We start from the raw sequence: 24,490 nt of genomic DNA on the forward strand, positions 1-24,490 counted from the left end.
ATTTCAACCAAAGCAAACCCTATAGGCATGTTATCTAACAAATACATTTCAACCAAAGCAAATCATATAGGCATGCTATCTAACAAACACATTTGAACCAAAATGAACTCTATAGGCACGTTATCTACCCAACTTTACCCACAGTACCATATAACTACCCTTCCTTTTCATTAATCACCCTAATATCTGTTTGTAATTAATTATTATAGACCAATGATTGAATAAAAATTACATAAATAAAATATAAATTAAGCTATAGGGAGCCTGAAGTAGGCCCAAAGCAAATCCTGGTGTACCCGACCTTCACTAGTCTCAAATGCCCAAGATTCATTGCCACATTTGTGTCCAGGTGTGTCAGAGTTCCCTAATGACCTCAAGGATCCCGGGCAGTGCTCACACCAGACTTTCTCAAATAAAGACTAATTATGTACAGTGTGGAAAAGCCAGCAATTGAGCAACTAGGGGAAATAAGAGACAAGTAGAGGCCTCGTACAACCATGGGAAGCCATAAATAGAGTAGGAATCAAGGGGATTAGGGATGATTTTAGGTGGCGGTGGATAGGGTTAAGTTTGGTCTCAGAGAGAATTAGAGCAAAAAAGGTTTCAGGGGCGGCGGGTGTAGGCAAATAGCTAGGGTTTGGGGGTCACTAGGACTAAAAAAGGAAAGGGGGAACAATAGTCGTTGATCTCTGTGATCAACGGTCATGATTAAAAGGATTTGGGGTCGGGTTGAATGTTATGGGTTTGACTGGGTAGATTTGGGCCGATGTGGGATTGAATTTGGGCATTTAATTAGGCTAGGCCCAAAATAGAAAAGGCTATTTTTTAAATACCTCTTTAATTGATAAAAATAATTTCTAAAAATAGTTAATAAATTATAAAAAAATAATTTTCATGCCTATAAATATTTTAAAATAATTACTTAATATTTTTAAAATATAAAAGGCTATTTTTCGGCAAAATAATGTAATAATGCATGCATAGGCTATAATTGCAAAGTAATTGCAATTGCATCCTAAAAATATAAATGTGGCTATTCGTGCAATAATTGAAACTTAGTACAAATGCAAATGACAATATTAAGCCACGAAAATTATTATAAAACTATTTGTGATGTAATCAGTGATTGTTTTATAAATAAAATACTGAGATAAATTAATTTAAATATTTTAAAAATGCAGAAATTGTATGAGAAATACTAATTGATGCCAAGACATAGTTTTGGAAATATTATGGGGAAAAATTGGGTATCAACAATGCTGCCCCTCCTACGGTGGGCACCATCATTCCCATAAGACTTAGTACAACCAAGGATTTTGAAGAGAAGTTTCCTTTTACAAATTCTCGTACATGGGATGTTGGAGTGTACCCTTCTTCCATCCGTCCTTCTAGCATTCCTACTGTGAAGGAGGATTGTGGTTGCCATGATCTGAACATTATCGCTTCCGATCTGGTAGAGTGAGTAACTTTCCCTAAGAAGGATTTTACGTATCTTTATATGTACCCTTTTCATTTTGAGCTCATTCTCATTGAGCGGGGGACTTGACCCCATAATCCTAAAGTTCTGTCATTGGTATCAAGTCTGTTTGGCACCAGTGAGACCCTCTGTGTGGCAGACAGTAGCCTGTCTATGGAGGCTATGCCAGGAGACGAGGGAAGATCTCTCCTTGGCTCGCATGATGAACCTATACTCCCCCAAGATTTTTTGTGGGGGAGTAGACCACCATACTTTGCTCACCAGCATGGATGATGACAACGACCGTGGATGAATGGAGCAGTTCGTTATTATTGCCACCAGGGATATCATCCCGGCTACAACTCCGTCTTTCCATGAGTCATGAACTCGTATTCATAAATTCAACGTCTGTCTTTTCTTTGATAAAAGGTTATTTTATACTGTTACTGATCCTTCTATTTTTATTATTTCAGCAAATCGATGGATTCCCTAAGGGTTGAAGTCTTAGACCAGTGGGTCTAGAAGATTCTAGATATTACCACACCTGAAACCCACTGGTGAAAAGAACTGGCCTTCAAATACGGGTGGAAGGCCAAAAATCATGGTACGTTGATTCGTGAAACTAATCTTGTCTTCATTTTATTTTTGCGTATAAGATCATGGTTAACTTCTGTTTTCGTCGAATTCATGTCTTCCGTAGGGATCTATTACCGTCCCCAAGGAAGATGTTTTGGCTTATCCCGCAGAGGCTGCGAGGTTGTTGAAGGAGGCCTTCACCCGAACAGGCGCCATAGGATTCACTTTCGGTGCAGTTGCTTCCACTTGGAGTCCCCAACCAGAGAAAAAGCAACCAAAAAGGTGGTGTTCCTCCTCGGCCGAGGGCAAAAATAAAAAGGTGAAGAATGTCACACCCCAGCCTACTGCAACCACTGTAGTGATTGATGATGATGGGTAAGCTAGTGATGACGAGGCTTCCCTACAGAGGAGACAACGACCTTCATCAGCTCAACATGCTCAATTTGAAGAGCTTATAACACCAACTGAGGATGACGTCCAAGCACTCTAGGGAGAGTGTGATATAGTGGAGAATGCCAATTCTCGCTTTCGAACCCTAGTTCCTGCTCCCGATATTATGAGGTTGAGTACCGGGCCTCTTTCGCCTCCGGTTGATAAGCAACCTACAACCAACACTGCCTTTGCCGCAGCTGCTTCTCATCCCACAACACTATCAGCTTCATATCCTTCCATGTCGGTCATACCTTCATCACCAGCAATTGCTACATCACCCCCACCGGCGGTAGACACCCGAGAGGAGGATGTCCCTCCTCCCCAGTCCACAACCCATGGGAATTTGGGGCATAACTATTCGCCCTCCTTTGCAGATCTCAGAGGAGGAGGAGCGTCTCCTTCTCGATCTCTACCGAGTGCCATATGTTGTCCCGGTCGTTGGAACTCACTAATTACCCGAAGTCGTTGGTAGATAAAGATAAGAAGAAAATACACTCTCTTTCAGGGGAGTGTATGATAAATAATAACATGCACAACACAACCGAGGTATGCTATTTGTTCCTTTATTTCTTTTTGTCTTGTTATGACATGATTTCTGATTTGAGTTCTTGTTTTGGAGGCTAACTTCCTTGCTTCCGAGGGCCTTTAGAAGTTGATCCTTGATAAAGAAAGACTCACGTCCGTGCGGGATCAACTGTTGGTCGAGCGGGACCAAATTGCTGCTTGCCTCCCGGCACTGGAAGCGCAAGTTGCCGAAGCCGGTGAGTTGGAGGCCTAGTTGCAGCAGAGCGAGCAAGAAGTGGTGACCCTCAACTAAGAAGCCTCCCAGTTAATTACACAATTTCAAGAAGCCAAGGCTAAATATTCCGAGGTCCAAATATAGTAGAAGCGTGAACCACAAAGCTGAATAAGCTGAGAGACTGAATAATTTGGAGGCAGCTTTGAACTACAAAGCTGAATAGGCTACTGCAGCTGAGGATAAGCGTGCCCAGATGGAGTAGAAGTTTAGGAAGGTCATGGAACACAATAAAGGTCATATCTCCACTCTCCGTGACCTTGATACCAGCCTTAGAGCCACGAGGTCCGAGCGAGATTGCCTTTCGATCGAGGTTGATCGGCTCAAATCAGAGCTCTAGCGCAGAGGGATTTCCTCACTGTTGAGAAAACATATTCAATATATAGAATGAGGGGAAAAACTTGGAAGAGGCCAAAATGGGCATCATTGATTTTGATTCCGAGATCGTCAAGGCCCGAGAGCTGGAGTCAATTGACCGAAGGCACCTCCCGACTTGACCCGATGCAACTGACTCTTCTGGTTCCATTCCGAGTTCTCGGTAATTAAGGAGGAACTAGAAGAGGATAATAATGAAGGTCAAGATCTCGAGCAGGCGTCAGACCCGCCTGCTTGTCCTGGGAGCGCAAATATTTCTCTTCCCCCGAGTTTTGGAGATGCAGTAGTTTAGTTTTTTGCTTTCCTTTTCTTTTATTTTCCTTTTATAATACTTGTGATGCTTGGCACGTTTGTTATATAAAAATACTTTTTGTTTAAGCATTTTGCAAAGTTTACTTTTTTGCATCGAATTATGCAAGGCTTTGGGTGTAATTTTCTCCGATAGTATTTGGGTTTCGGGCATAAATTCTTTCGGAACCACCCCTACTGTGAGTGTTTTATAAAAGAGGGCCCTATTATGTTTTGTGCTCTTGAAGAGGATGTTTCCTGTTCATTTCGGTACTAGCATTTGAAGTACTTGATTAACTTTCAAATGATAAAATTAGTTCATCGTTTGGACAATAACAAGATTAAAATAAAAGGACTTTACTTTGTTCCTCCCATTTTTAAAGTTTAGTCAAATTGACTCTCGATAAGCGAAATATATTGTCTAAATTGTAAAAGAGGAAGTATGTATTAGTCCATATCTTTGTTGTGAAACTTACTATCATCAGCAGAATTTGATGACGAGTCTCTTCAATTTTGATAACAAACTTAATAAGGTAAAATTCTGAATGGGTCGAAAAGTGAGAAGTGGGATACAACTTAATAGCTTCTATTTTGTCGCTCAGGCAAGTGGCAAATCATGCATTTTGCTATGTGATCTTCCAATTTTTTAGAGCAATAAAATCAACTTTGTTGGTGGGGTTAGGCGTAGAGGCAAATTCATTGCTGATGTGTTGTTAGCCTCCTTCATCATAGCCATGTCAATCTTCACATGTCTGCCTGAATATACATATCGCATAATGCTCGATCCCTCTATAAATTATCAGCCAAATTTAAGATTATCAATAGCAGTGTCAAGATTTTAACTGATCTCAATGATCTCTACATTACTACAACTCATTTGGGTTTGGTCGGGGAAAAGGGTAAGAAGAAGAGATGGCAACAGAGCAGGAAAGAGCAGAACTAAACCGAAGGGCAAGGGAAGGAGAGACAATGGTTCCAGGTGGAACTGGTGGCAAAAGTCTTGAAGCACAGGAACACCTTACCGAAGGTATATATCATTCTTGTTTACCACAATAATCTCTTTTCCATATGTGGCTGGAGAATTTGTTCAATGAGTTTTATTATTTAATTTAAGAAAAAGAAAAGAAAAGAAAAGAAAAGAGGAGCATAGCAATTAGCACATTATCTGTATGTGCCCAACTATGGGATAAAATACAATGCTATGAATGTTATTACGACGTAGTAGAGTAATCTAATTGTTGAACCCCTTTTTTCTGCATTTATTCTATTCTTATATTTTCATAATAACAATAATAATAATTTAGTGAGGCATCCTATAAATAGGCCCAATTGGGGAAAACATGCTCTCACAACATAACCAAAAGGTCACAACATTTCTTCCCTTCTGATTTCACTCTGTCCAATATGACAGACCCGAACAAATTCAACCTCCCGAGATTCTCCCACCACCCCCACCCTCATCCCTCCACAAAACCTTCCACTTACGTGTTTTCTGTGCAATAGAAGGTCATTTGCTGATCAGAGATCGATGGATAAACACAATGACAATGTGCACACAAAAAACAACTTCATATGTGGGATTTGTAACACTGCTTATAACAAATATATATATATATATATATATATATATATATATATATATATATATATATATATATATATATATATATATATATGTATGTATGTATATGTATGTATGTATGTATGTATGTATGTATGTAGTGTTGCCTTTATTCTCTTTCATGCTACTTTGCTACTTGTTTATAGTGTAGTAAGTATTCGTAAAAGACATAAAAAATTTAACTTCACATAATAATAATAATATTTATTGGTATGAAATAAGTCAAGTTAGTAAGATGTTAGACATGTGTTTGCAATATACTATCTTAGATGATTTTATAAAAGCTTTATATATTAATATGAAAATTTGAGTAGCTTAACTAAAAGTTTTAAACTATTTTTGCTATTTAAAAAGTAGACAATCATTTTTTCTTTTTTGTACTATTAGAAAGTTCATTCGTCCCGCGACGAAAGAAGGTTTTGATTTCAACATGACTTTGATATTTTGCCATTTGAAATTTAAAATAAAGAGGAGTATAGGACTAATAATACTGGAAATGAATTTTACTTTTGATAGGTGGTGTGTATAACTGATAATATTTGGTTACTTTTTCCAAATTAGGCTCATGGTCTGAATATTAATTTTAACCCCTTTTTTTGTTTTAATTTTGACTTTTGAATTTCAGGCGTTCCCTGTTAAATTTTTTAAACAAGTGGTCAACTTTTATATACAAAAGCAAAATTGGCAGTTAGTGAAAATCAACTGATAAATATATTTTTTTTCCTTTTTCACGATTTGTTAGGAGTGTATATTACTCCACATCTTTGTTTTGAAACTTACTATCATCATCTTGTGATATGAATGGACAGATTTGGACTAATCATTTATAAATATATAAAACAAAACTAAAAAAGACTAAAGAGTCTTCCATATATCTTATTCTAGGTATAGGACATGCCATTAAAATAAAACAATATAATTAATCAATATAAAAATATTTATTCAGTTAATCGAGCTAAAACTCCAACTAATGGTGCTGTGTTAGCTGTAGCTGCTTCAGCTTGCTGAAAATTACTTCTGGAATCATTATAGTTATCACTAATATCAGGTCCTCCAACTATTGCCCCATCTAAAATATTTGGATTTGCTGCATTTTTATAAAACCATAAAATGAAACCTTCATTGCAACTCACTGTAGCCCTGTCTTTCTTGATTGACACAATTGATGCTCCTCTGTGATGAATCTTTTGTGGGTAATTTGTCCCAAACCCTACCATATAACTCATTTTTTTCGGGTTTTCGCCAAGTATATAATCCACCTGATCATATGATAAAAGTTAGAAAATTCTTAATAAAGAGTATGTTATGTACTTATGTTGGTTCCTTTTTATCTTTTGGCTATCATTAATAAGGTTATAGAAATATATTACCTGGGATGTATCCGATACGATAATAGGACGAAAATTATTTTTCAAGAAGATAGTTCTCGTAAGAAAGTTATTTAAAGGGTAGTTCGGTGCACAAAATATCCTGCATTTACGCAGGATCCAGGGAAGGACCGTACCTCAAGGGATGTAATGTAGACAACCTACCTAATACAAGCATTAGTGGTCAAGAGAAAGTTATTTGGTTACTAGAAAACGTATCCAAAAAGAACAATTTCTATTAAAAAGGAAAAATATTTTTTTCTCACTCATGGACGGAAATCATTTTCTTCACATCATCTTAACTCTGACCTTAAGATTATTTACTCTAACTAATACTTAGATATTATCACTAATTTAATACTCAAAAGAAATTATCAAAAATATATTATTCCATTTGCTATGTTATTATTAATTATTAGTAATATATTTTCTTTTAGAAATTACTTTTTTGCTCATTAATCAAACACTAAAAAATATTTCCTAAGGATACTTTCAAACTATTTCCCGAAAAATATTTTCCATGAGAAATGAATTCCGTCGTGCCAAACACATACTGTAAAGTCATTGTACGTACCATGTGTTTTAATACTTGTACCTTGGGGTAATAGATTTATGTAAATGCGTACCTGAGATTTGACGAACATGATTAGGTTCGAAGATTCCACTGTTCCAGTAGCACATTGAAGAGAATTTTTAGTAGCAAATAGTGTATCTGCATAACTGGTAATGACAAATGTTGCAGCTGTAACATATTGAAGATTATTCCATGGTTGCCACCATAGAAGTCCTCCATTAGTTTTCTTTATGTTATTGTTCCCTTTGTGTATGCAGTTGCATATGAATTCCTCAGCATTTTTCTTGTATTGATTCAATAAACTTTCATCCCCTGGAAATTTCTTCTCCAGCAGATTCTGTTTGTGGCACGAATAGTGAAATCAAACGTCGATCATTTTGAGAAGAATTTAACTTTTATATACTGACAACGTAAAAGATATGTTATAGTTGATTACCTGGGCGATCAGGACTTGTGCGCCGACATACTTGTCATCCCAAGAAAACATGGATCTAGTGCCTCCTGAACTAGTGGCTTGATCATTGATGTAATCTAGGTATGTTTTGTCTTGGGTAGCTTTTAGTAACCAAGTAGCAGCCCACAAGAGTTCATCCTAAGATAATTAGAAGTAGAGTAAGATAAAAAATTTAAAATTAAATTATTTGTAAATATAAAAATATAGTATGTATTATTCTCTTTGGGACAGACTGAAGGAACGTGCATCACATATATTGAGACAGACGGTTAGTAAAGACGCGGGTGAGTGTTGAGTATAATATAGCTAAATATCTAAGGGCTCGTTTGGTACAAGAGATAAAGGATAATTAATCCCGAGATTAAATTTGAGATGATTTTATCTCACGTTTGGTTGGGATAAACTCGTGGTATAACTAATCCCTCCGGGGATTATAGTATTTTTTATCCTCATGGAAGGATGGAATAACTAATTCCGGGATAACTAATCTCGGGATAACTAATCCCGGGATAATTTTTTTCCCAATCAAACGACCCCTAGAAGAAAAGATTGTGAAGAGGGGAAAAGGTATAATAAGCATTTGTTTTACAGAAAATGGTCAAAACTGTCCCTAAACTATTCGATTTGGTACAAAAATAACTTTCATTTATATAACGGTAGATGTATTTTTTGCTTAATAGGTGGACGGAGGATATTTTTGTACCAAATCGAATAGTTTAGGACAGTTTTGGCCCTTTTCCGTTTGTTTTACCTCATAGCCGGTACTACTGTAGAATTGACCTGCCACTGAAATGCTAGTTTGGTACTGGCCTTGGAACTTTATAGCAAGATCAAATAACTGCAAAACAATGCATATAATGGATCAATATTATTTGACTCATACTAAGATCACATTAGTACATTCACACAATAAACTCAGTTCTAATTAATATGGTTGGAGTTATAGTATTTATCTATCATATTAAGTTCCCAGAAAAATAATTTTCAAACCCGAGATAACTAATCCCGTCCGGTTTCTTAAAAACAATTTCTACGTTTTTTTATTATTTTGGAAAAATATGTGTCTCGGAGCAAAAAAAATTTGAAAATAGGCTTTTGGTTTTTTTGTTTTTTTCAACAACAAAAAAAATAAAATAAAACAGCGAGAAAATTCAAAAATTTCCTGAGCTGTTTTTAACTAAAACAGTTGTTTTGTTATTATTTGTTGCCTAATCAAATCCACAGACATAAACAAACTACCAAAACGCAATCCTCATTTTTGGGCCAAAATCTGAAGATATAACTCCCTTTATTCAGATTACTTAGGCTAAATGATAACTAATATGCTATAACAAATTAAAATATAATATAAATTTATGTAAATCTACACCTCCAATATTTATAACAGACCAATGAAATTTACTGCGATTTAGTGCAAATTGACATGAAAATGCATATTAATTTATTTTAGTTAAGTCAATTCTTTAATGACCAACAATTGAATTTCTTAATTAAATAATTAGAACTAGTCAATATCTTTTGCCAATCATTCTTTTTCAATTGAATTATAATTACAAGAATTTAGATCTGAAGTATCGTCCTATAAGAAACAAAATCGAAAAAAAGATCTCTCTTTTTATTGGATGTAGAGGGCACGGATCAACTAATTATTAGTTTAATGTAAATACCGAGTGTGGTAAGTATTCTTATAAGAATTCTTATAACTGCACTTAGATTAAATATCAATTACTTCCTCCATTTTAACTATTCATTTATTTCGTTTTTAGTCCATTTAAAAAGAACGATCCTTTTGTAAATTTGAAAATAATGTAACATATATCCTTAGATGAAAAACTTTATAGCCATACAAATGCTATGGCATGCTAGAAAAAATACTAATTTTCAAAATCTTATAGCCACACAAATGTATGATATATTTTAAATCACAAATTCTAAAAGTATTCATTTCTTTATTAAATTCCATATTCATTCAAATAGATTAACATAAATTAAAAAGAAGAGAGTAATAATTAACTATGTTTTAGGCCTCTCCAAAAATATCGTCGGGTACATATCGGATCCGCTAAAAATCAGAGACGGATACAGAATTTAAATTCTATGTTTTCATACCAATTATATTTTTAAAGTTATGGGTTCATATATATGTTATAATTTTAGTAAATTTTTACAGAAAAATTTATATTCCGCACTGAAAGTACTGGGTTCAGTTGAACCCGATACCAAAGGGTTGGATCCGCCCCTGCCAAAAGTAAAGTATTCTTGGAGGATGCAACATAATTTTGGAGGGTCCGCACAACATAGATAATTAATTAAGAGCTTAGTTTTCACCTCTTTTGCATGGATGAGAAGTTGAGAAGAATAACTCGAATCAGACTTGTTAAAAGCAATGGCAGCAGCAGCAAAAGCAGCAGCAGTTTCACCAACAAGATCAGAACCAGGATGTTGTTCATCAACTTTGTACGAATTCCTCGGCGTTGTCATATCTTCTGGTCTTTCCCAACATTCATGATCAGAATTACCATCTCCAACTTCACCATAAAATATATGAGGTTGTGTATGTGCTTTAATGAAATACTCAGTTCCCCATTTGATTGCATTCAGAGCATTTGTTAGTTCTTTCTTGGCTTCTAATTTTTCTCCGAATTCGACTACGCTCCATGCTAGCATTGTTACTGTAAATGCCATTGGAAATCCAAATTTGACATTGTCTCCAGCATCATAATATCCTCCTGTTAAGTCAATCTAATGGCAAAAGAAAAAGAAAAAAGTGTAAGACCTTTAGTGGCAACCATTGATAAGAAGCGGCAGAAGCAAAATTTTTATCAGGGGGATTCAAAAAACAAAAAGGATAAATACGTACATGAAAAAAAAAGTTAGACCTTAAATACAAAGTATAATTTTCGACGAAGGGGTTCAGTCTTTTAGCCACCTAGCTCTGCCCTCGTTGATAGGTATAGTCGCCACTAAAATTTAGTACATACTTGCCTTTTGTGACGACTACAAGGGTTGCCACTATACTATTACTTTTTGAGCGACCTTTTGGAGTTGTCACAAAAACCTTTGCTATATGTGAAAACTAAACAACTCGGTGCACAAAATATTCTGCTTTCACATAGGGTTTATAGAGGGGCGCACTCCTAGTGGTGTGATGTAGATAGCCTACCAAGAAATAGTGGTTATTTCCACAGCTCGAACTCATGGCTTATACGTCATATGAAAACAACTTTATCGTTGTTCCAAGATTCCCTTCACGTTAATTAAACCGTAAAAAAAAAACCTTATTTTTTTAACTTTATAAAAAAATAATGATAGAAAAACTTTTTAAAACTAATTAAAAGTCATTTATACTGGTAGGAGATTAAATATATCTCGATACTAGGATCAAAAGGGCAAAAAAACCATATAGGCATAGATTTCGACTATAAGGGTTGCCAGTTGCCAATACACTAATACTTTTTGGCGGCCTTTTTGAGTTGTCACAAAAACCTTTATTTTTTTATGGAGACTAATAAAATCACATTAACTCGTCATAATTAAAACCTCATTTCTTTTAACGGATTAAAAAAATAATGATAAAAAAAACTTTTTAAAACTAAAAATCATTTATGGGATTAGATTGATTTCGATATTAAGATCAAAAGAAGGAAAAAAAAAACATATAGGAGGAGATATATATGTTGCCTAACCTCTTACTTTGTATGCAGAAGATTATCTAGCTAGAAATGATTGAACAGTTTCAATTGAATTATTGCTTTATAGAAATGTAATACACACATATTCTGAACTCACTGAATCTAAATTCTTGAATCGCCTCAGTTTGTGCAAGGTGAATAGCATACCCTATCGTTAAAAGCGCAAGTCGTGCGGTGCACAAAGCATCCTGCATTCTCGCAGGATCCGAAGAAGGACCACATGTCTAAGGGTGTGATATAGACAGTCTACTCCTAATGCAATCATTAATGGCTGCTTCCGCGGCTCGAATCCGGGACATATAGATCACACGAAGACAATTTTACCGTTGTTTCAAGCCTCCCCTTCCCTACCCTATCTTTATATATCCTTATATAAAATGAGAAAAGTTTTAGAGAGCTTGATATATACCCCTGCGTCTTTACCATCGTTTAGTGCTGAATCTCCACGCCATTGAACACGCTGGTTAGGAGGCAATTTTCCTGATCTTTGAGCTTCAAAATACAGTAAAGATTTTGTAAGTGCTGTTCCATAATCAACTGAAACAGCATTTCCAAATAAAATCACAAAGCAAAATCCAATCACAAAATTATGACTTTTCGAAGACATGATGATAAAATTTACAATGAGGAAGTTTTGGTTTAATTTCTTTGGAATTGGTTTGTAAGTTGTTCCTTATATGGTTTGAGCTGGCTCTTGCATGACAAGATTGTAAATATGGAGAGTATATATTTTTAACAGCTCAACTCAGTTGGAGCATTTACTATAATTTTTTTAATCAAATTTGACATTATTTAAGACAAACTAAAATTATAAGAGATATATTATTGTTTGTCCTTTTTTAACTATAGCAAGTAATTGATGTAAAAATGGAGAGAATGTAGAGGGAAAATGGGAAGTAAGATATTCTCCTCCCATTTATTATTGGGAAAATATTCTCCGCAAATTTATCGCTAAATTATTCGTAGTTAATAGAATTTCTTGATACTTTGTCATTAATCCATTGCTAAACAGGATTAGCGACAGATTTTTTATGTAGCTACATAATTTGTCCACAGCGATATCATGTTTTCGTAGTATTGTTTCAGGCACTAACAAATTCAAAAAAAATTATCCGCTCGCGATTTATATCAAATTAAAGTTATTCTGTTTAACTCTAGGAGGAGCATTCAATGCAACTAGGAGTTGTATTTCTTTTTTCCTTCTTGATTATGAGTTATTACTATTTTAAATTCATATTTGAAGTTGTTGTTCGAATTTTATAACAGATACATGATAGTACTATATTTATTTTGGAGTATAAAAACTTAAACGAATAAGAATTTTTAAAAATCAGTTTTACAAATTATATTAACATTATATTCAAAAATAAACTTAATTATGATAACGTGATAAGAAATTAAGCAAACAAATAACATGTGCCAAGTATTTAGTAGTTTGAATATCAGCTGTCTACAAATTTTTTCCTACTCTATAATCCTTATGGAGCTCCTACATATAAACTTCCACTCCAGCACATTATGTTGGAATTTTATACGTAAAAAATTCGATCTCCAGCATATTACGCTAGAATTTTCCGAATTTTTAAGGATATTTTTGTTCAAATTTTATCATTACATTAAAAATGGTTATATTTTGATTATTTTTTAAATTGTGGCTATTTTTCAATTACCAATTATAAATATTTCTTATTTTTTTCCCAATATTTTTCAAAAAGTTTTTTGGAAAATAATGTTATTAAAATGATTATTTTTTAGATTTTTCAATGATTATTTTACAACACAACTAGTAAAATTGCAACCCATGTGAACCTAAGAATCCATACATATGGGTCAAACTGTTTTCACCATTTGAGATGTTTGAATCATGATACGTTTAATCTGGGTCGGAAAAATAGGCTTATAAATTAGGTTTGGCTTAGACTTTTATTTAAATTTTTGAACATGTGTTCGGTACCGTTTCGGGTCCAACTAATGGATTCGTATCAGAAAGTCTCGCTTTAAGATAAATTAAAGGGGAATAGCACGGTTAACCACTAATAATACATGTATTTATTTTTAAGTTACTGTTTAAAATGTCTTTAGTCTTTAGCTACTGCTTTAATAAACTTTAACTGCCCGGACGAAAATACCTTTCTGCTCATGTCCTTAACTTTTGAATTTAACTTCAGGACTTCAGAATTACATGTCCTTAATTTTTGAACTTGGAACTCTAAGTTCAGAATTTCAGGACAACATATCCTTAACTTTTGAAACTTAACTTCAGGACTTCACGACTACATGTCCTTAACTTTTGAACTTGTAACTGTAAGTTCAGCACCAAGTGCCCTTAACTTTTGATCTTGTTAGTCTAAGTTAAGGACCTATTGTCCTTAACTTTTGGGCTTCTTAGCCTAAGTTCAAGATCTATTGTCCTTAACTTTTGAGCTTGTTAGTCTAAGTTCAGGACCAAGTGTCCTTAACTTTTGAACTTGTAACTGTAAGTTCAGGACCTATTGTTCTTAATTTTTGAGCTTGTTAGTGTAAGTTCAGGACCAAGTGTCCTTAACTTTTGAACTTGCAACTCTAAGTTCAGGACCAAATGTCCTTAACTTTTGAACTTGTAACTGTAAGTTCAGGACCTATTGTTCTTAATTTTTGAGCTTGTTAGTGTAAGTTCAGGACCAAGTGTCCTTAACTTTTGAACTTGCAACTCTAAGTTCAGGACCAAGTGTCCTTAACTTTTGAACTTGTAACTGTAGCTCACAAACCAGAACCAACATAAATTAAAAAGAAGAAAAGAACAACGAAATGAAGAGGACGTGCCAAGAAATGAGATTATTGTCAATTCCATGGTTAATAACTAGGAAAAAACCATGTTTTTGACATGCTTCATTAACAAGGATAGCTGCTTGTTTTGTTGCAAAAGGATCACCTGAAAGTACTCCTCCTAAGTCACTATGTGGTACTTGAAGTTCTCGAGCATTAGCACAAGGTTTCTCGTTGCCTGGCCATATGAATTGGCTTGGTATATTCGACTCATTTCACCACTGAAGCTCACAAACCAGAACCAACACAAATTAAAAGAAGAAAAGAACAACGAAATGAAGAGGACGTGCCAAGAAACGAGCACCTCTGCTGCTAGATCCACAACTTCTATCGAAAGTAAGGTGGAAACAGAAAGTACTAAAATCTTTGTTATTCTTCTGACCGAGCAGAGAACCTAAATTATCTTCGTTAGAGGAGAGACATAGAAGAAAAGGTAACACAGTTTTTTCATATTAATTTTAATAAACTAGTGACTACTATTGCTAAGCATTAAAAATGCTGGATAAAAAATAAATATCACTTTAAAAAGTGGTTACCCCTATAATTTTTACTAAATTAAAGCACTTTTGAACAAAGATGACTTCATTCACAAAGCTCGAACCAAAAAATAAAAAGATACTTATTACCCCGCCTCAATGTTCGATTAAATTACTAATATCAAGTCTAGTCTGAAGTATTGAGAAACAACAACAAAGTAATCTTTTGTGGGTAAATTTCATATATGGTGTCTGAACTAATGATTTTGTGCTCTGAATTACCTAAATTAAATTTTGCAGCTTATTTCAATTGCAACTAGAGTATACCTAAATCTGAATTTATATAACACAAAGTACAAACGGACATTTTCTCATATAAATAATAATTTCCAATACAAAAAATATATACATCCTTTATTTGTGTTCACGTATTATTTCCGAGCACAAGGATAACCCAAAAAAGGGTAAAAATAGCACGGTATAGCTAGTTTTCGGACTGGTCATTCAAAAATAGCCAGCATTTACGAAGTCAATGAAAAATAACCACTATTTTGCTGCAACAGAGACCAATCCAGCATAATATGCTGGAGTTCATGTATAGCCAGTTTTCGGACTGGTCATTCAAAAATAACCAGCATTTACGAAGTCAATGAAAAATAGCCACTATTTTGCTGCAACAGAGACCGGTCCAGCATAATATACTGGAGTTCTGTGCACCTGTGTATGAACTCCAGCATATTATGCTGGACCGGTATACTTTGCTAACTCCTGTATAATATGCTAGAGACTGGAGCATCGGTGCTCCAAACTCCAGTATATTATACTGGACAATTATACTTGCTGAAACTCCAGTATATTATGCTGGAGTTCTAGTGTACTTATGCTGGAACTCCATCATATTATGCTGGAGTTCCAGCATACTTATCCTGGAACTCTAGTATAATATACTGACGTATTTTCCGGGTTTTGAACAGTGTTTTCACTCAGATTTATCTCTACATGAAAAGTGGTTAAATTTTGATTACTTTTAAAACTGGGCTATTTTTGAACGACCAGTTGTAAATCTGGCTATTTTTGAATTTCTCCCCAAAAAAGGTCTAGTAGAACATAAAAACTAAAGCCGTCAAAATGGGCTTAGCCTATGAGGCCATCCCAACCCAGCCCGCTACTTGGGTAGGTTTGTGCTAGGATTTTTTGAGCCCATTTAAAACTGAGGCTTATAAGCTCGGCCCAAGTCAGCCCGCTAACCCTTGAGGCTTGACCGAGACTGGGCCTGGGGCGGCCTGTGGGTTAAAACTTAATAAATTAATTAACTATTAAATATTTAATATTTAAAAAGTAAAAACTAAAAAAAATTATTAATTATAATTCTCATTCCCCAATCCTAGATTGCTCATTTACCTTTCTATATCAACTAGAATTTACATTTTTGATATGCATGTAATATGACAAAATTATTTTTTCTTTTGCTTAATTAATAATGAACTCGAAAAGTTTTAGTTGGCCAATAATAATCAATTTTCAAAAGAAAATAATACTTTAAGTGGCTAATGATCAGTTTGGATCACTTTAATATACTATTAATATTTAAATTGCTCTTTATTATAGAAAAAGATCATTTTTGAATACACCAAATAAAAATAATTGACCACTAGCAAATTTCAGGAATTTTAAAAATTTTATGGTCTATAATGATGAAATCAACAAATGATATTAATCCTAAATTAAAAAACCTCAGCATTTAAACTTATTGAAGCAATCCCTGAATCTGAGGAAAATGAAAGAAAAGCATTAAGAAAATATTCATGTAACTTTAAAGAAGAAGAGTTAGAGATATAGAGAATTTGCATTTCAATTATGAGATTCCTCGTCAAATATCAAGCTTTTTTTACGCTCTAAGCAAACAGAAGTTATTTACATGATTAATCGAATATGTCACGAAAAAATATTTAAGGATTTAAAGAAATTCATTTTTCTTAAAAAATAAATTAAAGGGGCGGCCCGCCCTAGCCCGTGGCACTCTTAGGGCTGGGTTGGACTGGCCATTTTAAGGCCCGTTCATGTGACTGGTCGGACCGTCCTAACCTACCAAATTTAAAAACCTGCGAGGCTTGGATTGGGCTGAGCTGGATTGGCCCGTTTTGAAGCTCTAATAAAAACTAATCAAAACATCACTTATTCCAAAAATAATCGAAGTACAATTTATTTGTTTTTAGACAACAAACCGGAAATTCATGTAACTGTTAAACACCATAAAACGATGTGGACTTCACGTTTTGACTCAAATAGTCGGGCTTTTCCTATCCGGCATACATAAATTTTATACTAATTATACATAGTTATACACATGAATTTTTACATATATTACATATTCATCGACTATTTTTATTTTTTAGTTTAAACAGTTGGGTTGGGTGAGCAGATATTTGAGTTAATTTAGAGGCAAGTGCACAGATAGCCATTCTCAGGGATGCTATTTAGAGATTACCCTGTACTTATTTGATTCTGAAATTTTAAACTAAAAATCTTAACTTTAGGATAACTCAGGATATTCTTATCCGAAATATTGAACTGAAAAACTAAAATTCATGACACACTGTCTAATTCCTAAATAGCATCCTTTAGAATAGCTACCTTGTGTCATTTCTACGTTAAAGTATTTGAGTGAAATTCAAAAATAGCCAAATTTACAAGTGGCCATTCAAAAATAGCCACAGTTTTAAAAGTAATTAAAATTTAGTCACTTTTCATGTAAAGATAAATCTGAACGAAAACACTATTCAAAATCCGAAAAAATACTCCAGCATTATATACTGGAGTTTCAGTATAATATACCGGTCCAACATAATATACTGGAGTTTGGAGTACCAGTGCTCCAGTCTCCAGTATATTATACTGGAGCCAGCAAAGTATACCGGTCCAGCATAATATGCTGGAAGTTCAAACACATGTGCATCGAACTCCAGTATATTATGCTGGAACGGTCTCTGTTGCAGCAAAATAGTGGCTATTTCTCAATGACTTGGCAAACGCTGGCTATTTTTGAATGGTCAGTCCGAAAACTAGCTAGACCGTGTTATTTTTTCCAGCAGCCCAACAAGGCAAACCCAATATCCCCTCCATGGGCTAATCAAAATCACAAATAATGGACCTCTTAAATTTTGAGCATAATTCGGTTAAAATAGCACGGGCTAGCCAGTTTTCGGACTAGTCATTCAAAAATAGTTAGCGTTTGCAAAGTCATTGAAAAATAGCCACTATTTTACTGAAACAGGAACCGGTCCAGGATAATATACTAGAGATCAGTTCACCTGTGTATGAACTTCCAGCATATTATGCTGGAATTCTAACACGCGGAAAGTTCGAGCATAATATACTGGAGATTGGAGCACATGTGTATGAACTTCCAGCATATTATACTGGACCGGTATATTATACTGTAACTCCAGTATATTACGTTGGAGTTCCAGTATACTTATGCTGGAACTCCATTATAATATGCTGGAGTTCCAGTATACTTATGCTAGAACTCTAGTATATTATGCTGGAGTATTTTCCAGATTTTGAACTGTGTTTTCGTTCAGATTTATCTTTACATGAAAAGTGGCTAAATTTCGATTGAAACTATGACTATTTTTGAATGATCACTTGTAAATCTCGCTATTTTTGAATTTCTCCCCATAATTCGTGTAGTCTTTCATCATTTAATAACTGGACATATTTTGTTTTTGTTTTTGACTCAAAGTTAAATACAGATAGTATAAGAATTAATACAGCTGTTATTGTAATCTAACCGGCTACATTAAAGGAAAAATTATGCGACACAACAAATATATACACTATGTTTACTTTCAGAAAATTACTATTCGTAGTTGTATTTAAAATTTAAAGCAAAATCCACCTGTAATACTGAAACAAGAGAGCAAACTGAAACAAAAGAGCGACAAGCTCTTGTAGCTCAGTTGGTTAGAGCACCCGAGTTTGATTAGCCACGAGAGCATTCTATTTTTCTGTATTTCTTTTTTTTTTCACCTTTGTTGTATTCGTTGCACGAAAGAATATACTCGATACAAATTGTATCTTTTGTATACATTATACACCCTTTTATTTTGCGTTGGTTTGTGTGCGAAAATAATACCATTTTACATTAAATTACTGCTCTATTTTTCATATTACAATATCAAGTACTATGACGAGTTTTTGGTAGATAAATTTTGCTCGATAGTGGAAAAATTTGCATACTATGATAAGTAGCACAAAACTTGAGCTCCAGTTTTCTTCCCAGCTGAAGAATCATGTGGACATACAAATTTGCTTCTTGTATTATCGTTCAGTTCTCACTACTGCAATATCTTCTCTAACAAAATAAAAAATTAAAAAAGAATATAGACAAAGAAAAAATGGCATGATAGATACAATTTGCATCTATTATTTATTTCCTTTAGACAATTTCATTGTACAATTTGGTTGGTCCTAAGTTTTCCTCCAATTTGCAGACTCTCCACTAGTCTTATAAGCAGAATGTAAAGGCTCAAAAGAGCACAAAAAATACTGATCAGCATATCAAAATCAAACTGAGGAATGACCACCAAAACTTATAGCCTAGTGGTATCTGCGGAAGTCTCTCACACTATAAGTGTATGTTCGCATCACATTACTCCTTCCCCGTTCCACTTCCCCGCATCTGCAGAATATCAAGAACGGGACATTATACGCGTATATAGAAACTCATTCCAAGTGTCAGGCAATCCAGGGAGGCACCAATGTATACAATCAGCATAAATGGCTGGATCAGCTTGCTGCTCGGGGGTAAGCATTTTGCCCTGTCGAATGGTGTAGAGTGAAGTGTGCGCGTCTTTCCTATATTCTGATAGAGATGTGATATTCATGAAGTATACTGGAACGACTTTCATCGATTGAGTTACATTTGTTGCTATAGCAAATAGCTTCTTATCAGTCCCAACATTTAATGGCCTTGTCATGTTCAGTACTGGTGTTGTCTCTTTCGCGCATTTTATCCCATTCGGATTGTTCCAGTCCATACTCCTGTTTCATACATTTCCATACAACCATTAGTTTGCTTGTAAAGTTCATAGAAATCCAATATTTTGAGGCTTCCAATTATGCATTTAACTTATATAGTATATACTATGATGGCTGTTGTCGCAAGTAACATGCCTTATTTTACAGGTTACTGATCTAACCTTTTATGGCAGATACATGTTGCGATCTTTTAGATATATACTCATAAATTATAAGCGCTAAGGGAAACAACAGCTGGCACATAAGAACAAAGGGATCATTACTTGATATGCATAGGCGACATGCTCATGAAAAATACTTGTGTACGATTAGGATCCACATTGCTTTCGATCCATTGAGACCACGTTGTTAAAACCCTTCGATAAGCTATTGTCCTCTCAATCTCATCATACTCTGTCGATCCTTCATCAAACGATCCCCGTCTATACAAAAAATGAGTTAGAAACTTTTTGTTAAATGTTGCAGATAAGAAAATGAAGTTGGTATTTTCTTTCTGCTAAAGATGTTTACTTACAGAACTTTCATTTTGCCACTACCCATCCACCAAACATAAGTATTGAAGATGAGATAATCCACGTTTTTCCAGTTATTGCCATGTTTTTCAATTGATTCAGGCATAATGAATCGGGTTGAAACGCTGTGTAGTGCTGGATCATCTGAATTTGACTCCACAAGATATGGAGCCCAGTAAAATTCTAATGTGGCATTATACTCCTGCAATATTTACCTCCAAAGTTAAAAAGGCAGTCCGGTGCACTAAGCTATGTGCGAGGTCCGGAAAAGGGCCGGACCACAAGGATCTATTGTACGCAGTCTTACCCTGCATTTCTGTAAGAGGTTGTTTCCACGGCTCGAACCCGTGACCTCCTAAGTTAAATGGAAAAAATACATTAACATACTCTAAGCTAAACATTTTAGGGTGGTGACATTAGTTCAACTACTAAAGGAAACTTGCAACAGAGGTAAATAATTTCTTAATATTAGGTGAAAATAGTCTTGAACAATCAATCATAACCTGTTCTTACTTAAATTAAGGTTATCCAATTAAGTGAAGGTAAATCATTATTTTGACATGTAATGAAAGGTCAAAACTATTACCCCTTCTGATCAATTAGGAGTAATTTATAAAGTATCAATAGTCTCTTATCAAAACATAATTCATTTTGTTGCAGAAAGCATGTGAATATATCCCGAGGCGAAGCCAAATTTTGAAATTTATGGGTTCGAGATTATGGTCCTTTTAAGTATTGAGTTCTAAATTAATAATTTATTCATATTCACTAGATCTAGACAAATACATAATAGATAAAAGCTACTTGATTCGGCTTAACCCGTAGGCGAAGAGCTAGCTCCGCCCCTAAGTTATTTATCTCTCTTCAATTACTCCTTCCAATGGGCCTACTCGACACGAATCCATTAGGCTAGCCAGTGAGATTCGAATACCGGATGATTAAACGTCAAAAAATTATGCTTGTAACAGTTTATGTTATTACTCAAACAGAGGAAAAGAGAACTGTAGATATATATATACCTCAATGTTGAAAATATTCAAAGAGCCAATCTTTTTAAATTTTGTCCAGCTGAAAGGAACTCCTGACTGAAGCAAACAAATCATAGATTCCCATTGGTTCCTATTCAGTGAATCTCCTACAAACATTAATCTCTTATTCCTCAGCTTTTCAAGTAGCAATCTTGGTCTAAACCTGAAAATTTAATCATAAAAATATGGTATTCAGAAAAACCAAAAAACAGAGAAAACAGAGAAGAAGGCCATAAAAATGTAATCTTTTTGAAGGGGAGCCTTAAGGTCAAGTTGTCTCCATATGAACCTATAGGTCACGAGTCCACGCTGTGGAATCAGCCATTGATATTTGCATCAGGGTTGGGGTACGGCCCTTCCTCGGACCCTGCGTGAACGCGGGTTGCTTTGTGCACCAGACTACCCATTTAATTTTTTTGAAAATTCAAGAATACAACAACAACAAACCCAGTGGAATCCACAAGTCAAGGTCTTGGGAGTATAGTGTGTACGCAGACCTTACCCTTACCCTAGGGAGGTAGAGAGGATGTTTTGAAAAGACTCTCGATTCGAAAGGATGAAGAGAAAACAATCAAATATCAATAACAAAGGCCAGAAAAATGATACCAACATGTCCAACAATGTAAAAACCAAAAAAATAGATGGAAGAAAGCAAGCCCCTGACCAACAATGTAAAAACCAAAAAAATAGATGGAAGAAAGCAATAGCCATAGCAACAAGCGTAACCACGACAAGATATTAGAAAACCGAAGCGGAAAATAGTAAGAAAACAACCATAATACTAGCAATCCAAAAACAACGACAAGAGAATAACAGACTAGCCCTAAACAACCCCATACGGTAGAATTCAAGAATGAGTTTTTAACTTACTTGGGTAAAGAACAATCTCTGGGTTGCCACCTCCAATTCTGATACAAAGAATCTTTTCTTCCATTTTTCATGCAAGTAACCTGTTGTGTCAAAAACTTGCATTCATATTCTTTATAAATTGGATGTGTAACATTATCATAAACCCATTTCCCTTTAAAAAGATCACATTTTTCAGGTGGCAATTCAATTTTCTTCTCTTCCATTTCAATCTTCATATCATCACTTGACTTCAAGATTGTGGAATTTTCTTGAACCCCATTTTCTTTATTTGAAGATTCTTGAACCCCATTTCTTGAATTTTATTAGGTCTTGAAAATTGGAATTGAGCAATGGACTTAACATCCTCACTGTACATGAAAAGCCCAAAGATGAATAAAGAGAAAACTACTATACATATTGGCAGATTGTTGAATTTTCTGCCATTGTTGCAGCTAAATTGTTTCATATTGAATAAGTTGGAGGAAAAGAGTTGCATTTTCAATGAGTTGGAGTGAGTGCATGAGAATAAGTTGACAAAATAAAAATCTGCAGGTAAGAATAGGAATTATAGGGAAAGAAAAGAGTGAAAGAAATATATCATATGGAGTATTAATATTTTTTCTGTTATAATTTTTTTTTTTAATGAGGTTTGGTGAAATGGGATTTTATGCAAGAAATTGATTTGAGTATTGGTGATTGGATGCATGTCTTTCTCACCTTCTATCTGTTTAAAAGTACTTTGTTCTTCCACTTCTAGAAAAACTAACTTTTTTTTTTCCTCAAATAATAATTGCATTAGGTTTAATTTGTACACACTTCCATTATTTTATTGGTACGCTGTATATGTTATCTTCCACCCATATAAGTACCGGTAGTAACTTAGATGAAAAAAGATTGCTAATAGTAACATTTTTGTTTATATTAGAATTTTAGCTCTGGTCTGTCGTGATTTTTACTCATTTTATGACCATTAAGCTACACTCGTTCTTGGTCAAATTAAAATATATTCTCTACAGTTTCACTCTTGAGTTGAATGATCGCCTGCGTTCAATTGTAACTTAACAGACAAGAAATTTTCTACTTTAAGATCGTTATAGTTACTATTGTCGTTCACTTGGTCTACAGTTGTCGGCTCCACTATCATCAGGTTACCAACTTCCTTAACTTTCCGACACTGAGCAGGCTTCGAGCCCCATATCATCTCATGATTTTGCGGAGGCTTATATTTTTGGTAAACATGAGTTAGACATCTCTATAACAATCATCATCTATAACAACACTTCACTGTAACAGCTTTTCTTTGAAACCATTTTTTATGTTATGTTATAATATATATTCTTTATAATAATATTTTACTAATATTAATCAAAAAATATCGGAACAAATGAAACTGTTATAGAGAGTTCTGATCGTAGTCCAGTTAGTGGAAGGAAACCAAAAGAGTGATCTCAAAGGGTGCCTTGTTTGCTCATTTATAGGGCTGTTTTCAATCCTGTTTTATAATAGCCCTAAATAGGAAAAGGAAAATTAGTGCTTACCATTCAGAAAAGGTGTTATTTTTTCGTTCTTTCTTCAGCTTCTAAATTCTTTAACTTCGAGCGGTCTAAATTTCAGGCGTCTACATTTTAAGTCTCAACTCTTTTTAGGATTTGGAAGTTCCACATATTTGATAGTCATGACAAGCACAATTCATTTGGCATTTGTGGGGTTGACATTTAAAAATTTTGGAAAAAGACAAAGTATAGCCGCTGCAAAAATAATAGTCGAAAAATGTATAAAATTTATATTTTTTTTTTGTATATATATATATATATATATATACACGTTATATATGGTAAATACAAAAATTATACAAATTTTATATACTTTTTCGGCTACCATATATAAATAATTTCTGGCGGGGCTAAAAGTGATAATACCCCTTTAAATCTTCATCTTTTTCTTCTGCGTTTATAATGAGTTTAAGTTATATACAAAAGTAAAAATATTTTATATAATCAGGTTAATTAAAACATAATTATGGCTAACTATTTAATAAATATAATTTGATAATTTAAAATAAATGAAGAGGGATTTGCTATAGGTGGTCAACTTACATAGATAATCTCTAACTCAGGTCATTTTATAATTTATTAATCAGTTGATC

The 24,490-nt window shown here is 34.3% G+C and overlaps 1 protein-coding gene and 1 pseudogene across 1 annotated transcript; both read right to left on the reverse strand.

The window, feature by feature from the left end:
* Positions 1-6,414: 6,414 nt before the first annotated feature.
* Positions 6,415-12,317, reverse strand: LOC107763332 (endoglucanase 13-like). Its single transcript, XM_016581811.2, has 6 exons — positions 12,041-12,317; positions 10,268-10,681; positions 8,691-8,777; positions 7,922-8,077; positions 7,538-7,822; positions 6,415-6,803 (listed from the first exon to the last, which is right to left on the reverse strand). The coding sequence occupies exons 1-6, from the start codon at positions 12,236-12,238 to the stop codon at positions 6,483-6,485; spliced, it is 1,461 nt and encodes a 486-aa protein (XP_016437297.1). The 5' UTR covers positions 12,239-12,317; the 3' UTR covers positions 6,415-6,482.
* A 7,031-nt stretch (positions 12,318-19,348) lies between these two features.
* Positions 19,349-22,882, reverse strand: LOC107763331 (xylan O-acetyltransferase 1-like; annotated as a pseudogene).
* Positions 22,883-24,490: the final 1,608 nt, after the last annotated feature.

The sequence above is a fragment of the Nicotiana tabacum genome, chromosome 11 (assembly GCF_000715075.1).
Source record: "Nicotiana tabacum cultivar K326 chromosome 11, ASM71507v2, whole genome shotgun sequence".
Lineage (NCBI taxonomy): Eukaryota > Viridiplantae > Streptophyta > Magnoliopsida > Solanales > Solanaceae > Nicotiana > Nicotiana tabacum.

Bases quoted from the DNA above. Each gene is read 5' to 3' on its own strand.
- LOC107763332 (XM_016581811.2), bottom strand. From the start codon at position 12,238: ATGTCTTCGAAAAGTCATAATTTTGTGATTGGATTTTGCTTTGTGATT. The intron at 7,823-7,921 runs GTAATCAACTAT...TGCCACAAACAG, and splicing joins CACAAGTCCTGATCGCCCAG to AATCTGCTGGAGAAGAAATT. The intron at 6,804-7,537 runs GTACGCATTTAC...TCATATGATCAG, and splicing joins TCATGTTCGTCAAATCTCAG to GTGGATTATATACTTGGCGA.